Raw genomic sequence first — 10,615 nt, forward strand, 5'->3', positions numbered from 1 at the left:
GTAAAAATAAATAAATCAACGAAACCAAGCATATTGGCTTGGTTATACAGGAACAGAGCAACACTTTGGAGAAAATAACAAAAGACAAAATCTGTTGTGTAGCCACAGTAAAAACTGCTGTCTAATCTAGAAAGATTTAGTTTCTTGGAAAAATAGGGGTGCAGATATTATAATGTGACACAAGAAAATGCTGGTGAACTATATTGGGATTTTATGTAACAGACTATTATTAAGTAGCACATATTTGTAAAATTAAAGGAAACTGACACTTTTGTATTTTTTGTTTGTTTTACAAATAAAGAAAAAAGTCTGGAATTAGCTCCCCCACGTCAATACTTTGTGGAACCATCTGTAACCATAGAGTATTCTGAGACATATATCTTCACAACTACAAACTGGGATTTTTACATTTTTTTGGGTGAAGTAGAGGGAGTCAGAATACATGTAAACAGCAACTGTGAAGATTCTCAACTAGGACGCACTGATGGTATGTTTTAGGGTTGTTAACTGCAGGAAGGATTAGCTAGACCTCGCTCTTTACAAGCCCTGTATGTAATCTGCCAAGTTTCAGATGTTATGCAGTTATTATTTCCATTGTCAGGTGATCTTCTTGGTTGCTCTGGACTCTTACAGGGTTAACAAGCACTGAATAGAAATTCACACCACACTTTTCAGGTAATTTTTATCAAAAATATTTTAAAACGATCATTTTCCTTTGATTTAACAATTATGCACTCTGTTGTGTTTTGCTCTATCATATACATACGACTTCCACACAAAACGTTGAAGTTTATGGTTGTGACATGGCAACACGTGGAAAAAAATTCAAAAGTTATGAAGTGCTCTCAAGTGTAGTAAGCATGAAGACAGATGAAGCAACAATATTTCCTTTTTCCACCGTCTCAAACTCAACTTCATTTCACATTCATTAATAAAAATACAGATTTGTCAGCAGAACGACAAATTCAGAGGGCATAGCTTCAGCAATTTCACTCGTTTTCATGAGATTTTAGATGAAAGGATTGATGGTGAAGATATAGATATAAGGATATATAATATATATGTACATCATATATACAAGTCTGGATTCGAAAGAGGGCTGTTTTTCATTATCTTGAACAATTTGCAAAAATGTAACAACTTCAAGTTAATAAATAACTTAGATAGGGACTTGTTTTTGTCTTGCGTTAAAAACGTGAGAATCTTGCCACTCACGAGACAGTGGTCAGTCACTTTCACATCAACAAGGAAATGAAAACTGGTAAACAAATGGCATGTTTAAATCTGCGAAAGTCTTAATGCAAAAAAAAATCAAAGCACAGTTAACATAAACATAAATATATAATCCAACCTAACTGCAGAATTCACACTGCAATTAAGTTTGCATTATTGTCTTAAGATTTCTGTCTGATGATTTTCTGTGAAGTAAAACACTGACCATGAATGCTTATTATGATCAACAAATATTAACTTCAAACCTATTCCACTTATTTTATTTCATAAAAGTACATTCAACACATGAAGAAATCTAAAGTGAAACATAGTCTGTACACATAGTTATGACACAAATTTTCCATCTGATATGACCGTGTGTTTACAGGAAGCCTAAAAAGGGGAAGGAATGGGCTATAACGGGTAAGTCTGAAACTGCTGGTGATGTATGTGTTAATACTGGATCACACTGTAATCTCCGTCCTGAACCAAAGAGTGGCGCGAGTCATCTGCAATGAAAGGACAATATCATTCAGAACATATAGCAAAATCTGCAAAAAGGAGAGAACTCTTTAGTGAAAGAAAACCCACCTCTATTCTGTGTTGGATCAGGGAGTGGTCCCCTTCTGCAAATTCACAAATTAATGTTGAAACATAAATTGTGGTCAATTTTATTTGCAGCAGCAGCAAAGAACAAGTCATGAAATGAGAGGGTAAAAAAAAAAAAAAGGATTTTGCATTTTCTTAATTACCTCACAGCTGGTGGAGGCATCCGGGAAGGCGGTGGTCCAGTTGGAGACCTTAGTCCTGAGTAGAAGTTCTCATACACGACTGGAGCTGTTCCAGACAAGCACAGAGATTGTTCACTTGCTGGCAAATCATAATGGATAATAACTACTTCCCTCTGTTTACGGGACTGGTTAATTGTTAATGGCACGCTACTATCAGTTTGTGTTCCAGTCTCACCTGCAGGTTTGTCTCCGGTCCGTCTGAGATTTACGAAGTGTTCGATATCTTCCTGGACGTCACATTGCTCTAGTGACCTCCTCACTTCCTCATATAGCTTGGCACACACAGACACATAAAACACAAAATGTTATACATGTTTGTACTCTGATAAATACAGTTTACTGTTCAAGTGAGGAAAAATGATACTAGACCGACAGGCTGGACAAAAGGAGAAGTAATCATGCGTTATACAAGTTCTTATATTGATAAAACAGTTACCTATTTAATAAATGACTACAAATTGTCAAAGTAGTAAATTGACAGGCTGGACAAAGGGTGACATTAATCAGAGAAAGTTTGGGCTATTTCACACAGGACTGTTTCAGTGTCCAGATGATCAGACAGCAGAGACATGATAAAAAAAACACTAGTAGCGCTTCCTGTGGCAAAACAATGACAAAACAATGACTCAAGGAGTCTGAATACAAATTAGATACTTTTGGAAGCATTTCCTTCCACTTTACATTTCATCTGCTACTTTTTGCTGAACTATTACAAAAGCTTCTAATAAAACACACGGAAGATTGCGATTGCAACTTAGTAAATAGAATAAAAAAATTCCAAGTTTTATGAAGACTTTTGCAGGCCACTGTATGAGCAACACCTATTTAAAGCCAAGACCAACATTTATTTTCTGATGCCTGGTGATGTCTGACCCTTAAGCCGCTAAGTGCTTAGCTGTGGTCTGCAGGTAGCTGTTAAATGTCTCTGTCTGCTGTGTGGTGGGAGTGCAGCGGATTAAAATGACTGTGTCAGCACTTTTTTCACTACCTAGAACAACAGACACCAAAAATCTAAATCCAAAACAATAACCTCAGAGAAAACAAAGTAGCTTATTGCCCTTTTGATAAGTCAAAAATATTGACTTTAGCACTTTGAAGTACATAATGTCCAAGTGTACATGCTAATTTTATAATAAGTCTAAAAATTCACTATGTTTACATTTTGTAATGTGAACTTGTACTTAAAATGCATTAAAAGTCTTGACGGCCTGACATGAACCCCCGCAAAAAAGCCATTTGTGCTTCGATAGGCCAGCTGATTAAGGAAGCAGCTCTATTATTGCTTGAGAAATGATAAAACGGTTCCTTGTCAGCGGTTTAAAAACTGTACATGTGACTGCAATGTTAACGTGATGTAGATCACGGCAATCCGATTTGGAGCTTTACCTCGTCGCTGGTGACACATTGCTGTGAAAGCTGGTTGAGATGAGTCCACACTGTGTTCCTCACGAAGTTAATACGCTCTACTGACTGTTTTTCAAATATCTGGGATTTTAAAAAAGAGAATTGGTATTTAGTACATTGTGTGTCTAGAGCATTAATTGTTATTCTCAGCCTCACCTCGCAGGCGTTCACATGCTCCTTCAGCCAGTCATCTCTAATTTTCCCCAGCGTTATAACATTCTGTTGGTATAATCTGTCTGCCAATGAAACAGATCCATCACTATGAATATTCAGTTACATCGATTGGTTTTGTCAATCCTTTACTGCTTAAAAGCCAAACTTTAATGTAATCCAGCCAGTTCTTTGTAGCGTTGCTTTTTATTTTTAACTTACCTGCTTCTTCTGCACTCAGTTTTGCCTGCTGAGCTTTTGACTGGAGCTGGAACATAAATAACAGAAGCTTCACTATAAATTAGGAATGTCCGCATGGAAAAAAAAAATAGTGACATTTTCCAAAAATAACAAGTGATAGATAATGCAGTTTACCCCTAAACTAGGATTAGAGTACAGAGTAATCATTTATTCTGACAAACACCAAGTTTACTGAAGTTCAATGGTTCAGACTATCTAATGTACTTCATCTTTTTTTAATGTCACAATATGATAGGTTCTCTGTGTACCTTCTCCACAAGCTTGGTGTTGTTGGTGTTAGTGTTTCGGTTCATGTTCTGATCCGCTTCTTCTTTGTCACGACATTTCTGCTCATATGTTTTCTTGGACTGGGCACAAAACCCACAGCAATTAGGAACTGTCATCATTCTGAACTTTTTGTCATCAGAAAGAATCACAGCAAAACATAAAGAATACAGAAAATCACTCTGGCGTAATTAGTTCTCCTTTTTCAACTAATTCACTTCATAATTTGCACGTTTCTCATCATGAAGCCATGACATTTTTTGTAAGTGGTATAATTAGATATTCGGACTAAAAGCAACTTGATGGAGCAACTTCCTCCATCAAAGTAGAAGTAAAGAATTTTATATTTTACATGCAGTTTAAACTGTTTTGATAATTCTGCTTGTCCTATTTTGCTTCCTATACTACTTCGGGTTCTCATTTTACATGATAGGTTGCCCAACAGCAGTGGAAAACAAGAGACAACCAGCAACATGTTTGTTTTCACTTTTATAAGTGTGAGTATTCCAACTTACATAAAACTATTTAAAGGTATGTGGAAGACTTAAAATGAACTTAAATTTTGTTGTAGATTTTTTTCCCCATTACAAATTGGACTTCAAGAAAAAAAGTAGAAAATTTGAGAACACAGTTAAAATGTTAGGAGAAGAGTGAACATTCTCGGTTCTTGGAAAAAACAGAGAACCAAGAAGCATCCACAGTATGTTTATATGCTAAAAGAGAAAACATTTCTTTTTTCAAACATGATCTAAGATATTTACAGAAGTCGCCGCAGGCCATTGCACTAGAGTCATTTCTACTTTTTTGTTCATATGGTTTTTCCATTATTCATACATCTATTGATTTACAAAACAACTGAAGTAATTTTCAAAGATAAAAAACAGACAAGGACGATCACTGACTAAATCTGCTCAAGCTAAAGTCGGGTTTTCTGTCATTTTCAGTGTTGCTACTGTGCTATAAAAGATTTACGTATTTTCAGAGGTTTTACACCCTCAAATCTGAATATGTGCTGTAACACATTTTCATCTCAACTCACATCCATCGTCTTCTTAAACTGTGAGGACTTCTGTTTGTGAAGAGCATCCATCTGTTGTTCTATCTAAAAAAAAAATAAAATAAAGGTTATACATCTAATTAACTCAGGTCACCTAAAATATCACAGCATATTTAGCATAGACAAGAGCACCAACTTTTTTCCTTGCTTCTTTTTGCTTTTCTTTGAATTCTTCCAGTTTCTTGACCTCTTCCCTCATACTCTGCGCCAGTTGTAAGTGTGATAGACTAACATGTTCAGTCTCTTAAAGGAGAAAAAAAACACCACGCTTTTAGTTGCATTCAGCATGGAAAGCATGAACTCAAAGAGTCATTGTAACATTGTTGTCAAGGCACTTACGTAGCTTAAACACGTCCAGGGATCTTTTCAATGTGCTTAAAATATAAAAGTAAAACAGATTATCATTCCAAATTTACATAAATGGAAAAAAAATCATTACCATATAGTTTCTTCCAATTGAAATGTCCCTATTCTTTTGTCACAGGGAATCTATCTAACTTTTGAAAAAGGACTAATCAAGCGTCATAAAAGGAAACACCATCATCTTCACTCGTCCCTCTTCCTTCCTCTTAACACTTAAATTTTTACACAGGAACAAAACCAGAATAGACGTTTGACTAAAATGGGAACTTGTGTTGTTGAAGAAGTAGCATGCTAGCAATAGCACTTTAAATAGGGACCTACTAAAATCTCATTAGGAAACTGAAAAGGGGCCAGTATCATCAGCTATTCTTATTTTAATGGTATAACCACATTAAATTCCCCCTGTGTATTTAAAAAGTGTGTTTGAATGAAAGTGTTGTGTTTTTGCTGAACGTATCCGTGCCTAAATCTGGAAGTAAAGGCACAAAAGGTTGTTCTGCAAGAAATATATCTATGCATTCAACAGCAAAATGCTTGTGTGCTGTATTTATAGTTGGTCAGTCGAGTAAATGACTGCATCTGGACTGGGAGGTTGCTTACTTCATCTCATTGTGTCCACAAACTTTCTTGGACAAACCAAGCAAGTCTTTGGCGTACCTCTCTTCGATCGAAGCCCTGAAAGGAACAGTTAATAAACAGTGAGTCTTTTAAGAGAGTAGATATATTGAAAAATATGGCAAAAGTTATCTTCCAATGCATTTAATAGTGATCTTACATTATTTAATGTTACAAAGTTGTGCAGTTAAGTGCAAGGTAAGAGATCCATGGTTTTTACCACTTATATGCATACAAATGCTGCATGCAGGTTTAAAACTTTGGTCTCTAACCTCCTTTTCACACATAGATGCTAAAACGTTTTGCTCATTCAACCTTCCAAATGAGTTCAAACTCAGTCGGAGTGGAAAGAGAACATTTTTGGAACGCAAATGCTTATGTAATAAATAATTACTTTGTGCCTCTGCATTGCCCTGCTGCTAATGAGTTACTGCCCCAAGTCTTAGTCTATTGCAAAACCAAACAGGTTTTCTTTCAGCTTTAAAAAGCTTTATCAGTTTTTCCATCAGCTCTTACCAGCTTCCCAATCCCTGCTGAAGACACACAACCCCACACCATGATGCTGCCACCTCTGGGGGTGTTGTGACCAATTTATTCTGATGTATTATTTTATGTTGTTTTTTACACAGTAGAACCACACAAATGAATCTCACTATCCATTTTTGCACTGCTTTTTGAAAATCATGTATATATATGTCTATCTAATAAAAATCATAGTAAAATACATTAGTTTCTGGTTCAAACATGACAAAATGTGAAAAAGTTCATATTTTTGCAAGATGCTGCACCACAAACGTCTCCAGTAAGATTCTCACTTTGCATCTCATAGGAGAACAGACTTTTTAGAGGCAGATCTGTTTTGCATATTAGCCGCTTGCTTGACTGATATGCAAAAAGGAATGAACATAAGCTTACTTGTTGCTTTGAAGCCTTACCGATGGTTATAATTCATGCTGAGATGATGCATGAAAAGTACGTACAGTTGCTTCTTTTAAGTTACATCGGACAACACAGCTGAGAAAAATGGACAAAATTTACCTACATTTGTTGCCTGCATCATGCAGAAACAGCTAAATCGAGCTCTGAAGACTGGCTTAAAGTTTATTGGGCTACTTATAAACCAAAACTGATTACCGGTATTTCACTTTTTATGTTGGTCACACCAAGACCAAGCCCAGGCCTTTACACAGCAATCAATCAAGTGAAGAAAAAAAGCACAGATACCAAAGCAGGAAACAGCTACTCTAATCTGTAGAACAAATACCCTTTAATGGTCCATTACTTTTCTGACCCTGATTAGTAAACAGTGACACACAGCATGTACAGAAACTCCCAACAAGATTTAGTAAATGCGAGCATGAATTTCTGCATGGCTTAAAGGCCATGTCTGCTTTCTATTTTCCATTTTCACAGTTTTAGGTATCTTAGCTCAGTAATGTCTCTTTACAGCAACTGTCATGATTAAAAAGTCTTACTTCTTGTATTTTGTGAAGCAGTTTTGTCCACGGTATGCTTTCCTTTTTAATTTAAGGAACTTTCAGTTGTGGTATTGTGCAATCTGCTTTTCTAGCTATTTCTATAGCTTATTACTGTCTATCATAATGACAAGAATAATGTTCTGTTGCACTAAATCATAAAAAGCTCCTCAATCATTTACATTACTTTAGCTCAGGTTAGCGGTAGAAATAACAGGGGTTAATGTGTGTGTGTGTGGTGTGTGATAGAGCTAGGGTAGATGAATTATTAAAGGAGGAAAGAGGAATTTAGAATGCAAACACATGACTTTGTACGACTCCCCAATAAAATGCACCTAAAGATGCTTCACGAACACACTTTACAACTTAAATAATCCAGAAATGTTATAAGGGGATCAATTTAGAGTAGTTAAGTGTAGAAAAGAACTTTTTGTAGTCTTGCTGTTCCAGGATGTAACACATCTTATTATATCTTTACCTTTAGTATCTTAAATGATAAACTTTATTGCTTCCCACAGTGACACAAAAAGCTACAGTTCCTGTTGCTTTAGCTTTTGGAATTTGGACCTGAGTAGAATCAATTTCCTGAGCACGTATGAGAAACGTCCTTACCTAGCTTTCATGAAGTCCTCCACCTCTTTGCATGTTCTTTTTCCGTCATTCAGATACTGAATGATGGCATCATAGCCAGCAGTGGAAGTCAGATCTGGACACTGAAAGAAAAAAAAAAAAGTCTTATTTTCTTCATTAAAAACACCTTCTTACATGTTCTCTGAACTATTTTAACTTTAACGTGTTCTGCCTAGACTGTTGGAATTAGGGAAACCTTCAACTTCCACTTGATATATATTTATATGTTGACCTTTGCACCTATGTTAGCGTGTGACCCAGCAAAAATAAAAAAATAATCTCAATTTCTACTTCTTTTGAATGGTATAACAAGATCAATAACTGCAAATTTGATTAAATTAGAGATTTTAAGAGGAAAAAAGGTCAATTATAATTGTGCAAATTTGTTATGAGTTTTTCTGTTTCATGCTATTAGCTAAGGTTTAAAGTACTGTACGAATGTCTTAACTTGATTATCTAACAGGTACATGGAACATAAGAAATCAATGGAAAGGCGTATTACATATTATCAGATCAAATCTAACTAAATTATTCCTATATATGCATCAAGTTTTAAATTTAAAAAGTACATATCTGAGGCGTATAAATTTCTACATTTAGTCTCCATTAGAAAATAACGCGGAATACAAATACCTCACCCAGAAAAAATCTTTGAAGTGAAGGTTCTTCATGACTGAAACACAGCAAGCGGCCGAGAGGCAGGGTTACCTGGGCTGCAAGTGTGTATATTCCCTCTGCAACACACACTGTTTGTCGGTCAAGTGTGAACAACTCTCTTGGGTCAATGTGGCGTGCGCACAGTGACGATGACGCCGACAGATAGGTGGATCATGGCATTTCCAAATTATGTTTGAGTATGCTGCCCTCTGCTGACTGCAGATAGCAATTACAAATTAAAGTCGTTCAAAAGACATGCTCTTGCAATTAAAAGCATTTTGGTGTGTGGGTTGTGTCTGAGACCTAATGCCGAGAAATATGAGAAAACGGATTGAAATATGACCGACGAGGCAACCTAAAATTAGTAATAAAGGAAGTAAAGTCCCAGCAGCCCAGAGAACATCTGTTATTTAGTGAAAAAGTGTGTGTCTGTCACACATAATTCCCTATTTCTTTAAAAATGCACATACTGCATCCATCTTTGGGCAATGGAGATTTGGAGGCTTCTGATATTTTCATACCTTCCCTGTCTTTTTTCCCCCTGAATTGTCATACTGGTTTGAAATTCAAACAGGCAGTAACCCAGAGTACATGTGTGAATGTGTAGAAAACATTATGTCATTCTTATGTATCTATATCTCTAAGAGAGCAGAGGTTGCATTGTCTGCTAATGGAGATTTGGGAGCTGCCAGTATTTACCTTCCCCATCCTGCATAGATGGATAATTTGGTCTTATACATTCATCAATAAAACATAGGTAAGAAAGCAAAAATCGTTGTAAAAAATCCCTTTACTAAAAATCTAACTCTACTTCACTTTGATCAGAAAACAGTCACACTAAGGCAGTGTTTCTCAAACTTTTTCAGGCTGAGGAAAAAGTGGGCTTGTCAAATGGGTTTGTTAGCCCATTTAACAAACCCTCACAGACCTCCTAACCTGAAATTGCCCTGCGATAACACAACTTAATATATAATGCAACCTGAAACAAAAATATTAGCTTTTTAACTCACTTATTGTTGTTTTCTTTGTTCATCCTAATTAGAAGAGTGGCAGTGTTTGGTAAATATGACTGGCCACGACAAAGCCATGAACAGGTCTACTTGGGCAATTTGAGTTATTTATAGGCTCTGAAAGTGTGGAGTCTAAGCTTTAAAATGGATGTCAAACATATGGAAATAATAAAGGAGTTCTTCTATACTACCAAGTGTTGTGTGCATTAATAACATTTAGGGCTATTTGTGATTTAGAATCATAATTAAAGAAAACAGACTTGAGTTGCTTTAGCAGAAACAAAAAATCTTTTTTTGCACCATTAAATATAAAAATAATCCACCCATTTCTGTCAATTGTATTTATTAATTTTATTTAATTAATTTAATCATTTAATTAAATAAAAATAGCAATAGTAGACCTGTAAGCAGAGCATCATTCATTACCAAGCAAAGTCAAACTTTTGAGTAACCCGGTTTTAAGCCAGTTTTCCATTACTTTTAACACAATCCTTTGGCTAGCACTTTTTAGCTCACGTCACGGCAAATACAAGGTCGTTTAAATGCAGTACCTCGCGGATCACTAGGGGGCGCCCGTGGACCAAAGTTTGAAAAAGAGTGGACTAAGGGAACAGTCAGAACTGGAAAGAACATTTTCTGGGATATAAAAATAACACTAGCAAAGCCATTGGGCAATAATTTAGCTATGTAAACTAAATATCTGCTTCACGTATCCCAGAATTACAG

At 35.9% G+C, this 10,615-nt stretch overlaps 1 protein-coding gene across 1 annotated transcript; it reads right to left on the bottom strand.

The window, feature by feature from the left end:
* Nucleotides 1–676: 676 nt before the first annotated feature.
* Nucleotides 677–8,986, bottom strand: pstpip2 (proline-serine-threonine phosphatase interacting protein 2). The gene is made up of 14 exons (XM_032569909.1): nt 8,861–8,986; nt 8,205–8,305; nt 6,103–6,177; nt 5,479–5,513; nt 5,276–5,382; nt 5,122–5,184; nt 4,067–4,165; nt 3,780–3,825; nt 3,564–3,643; nt 3,390–3,488; nt 2,179–2,275; nt 1,965–2,049; nt 1,804–1,838; nt 677–1,721 (listed from the first exon to the last, which is right to left on the bottom strand). Exons 1-14 carry the CDS (start codon nt 8,891–8,893, stop codon nt 1,666–1,668), a joined length of 1,011 nt encoding a protein of 336 aa, XP_032425800.1. The 5' UTR covers nt 8,894–8,986; the 3' UTR covers nt 677–1,665.
* Nucleotides 8,987–10,615: the final 1,629 nt, after the last annotated feature.

The sequence above is a fragment of the Xiphophorus hellerii genome, chromosome 8 (genome assembly GCF_003331165.1).
Source record: "Xiphophorus hellerii strain 12219 chromosome 8, Xiphophorus_hellerii-4.1, whole genome shotgun sequence".
In the NCBI taxonomy this organism is placed as follows: domain Eukaryota; kingdom Metazoa; phylum Chordata; class Actinopteri; order Cyprinodontiformes; family Poeciliidae; genus Xiphophorus; species Xiphophorus hellerii.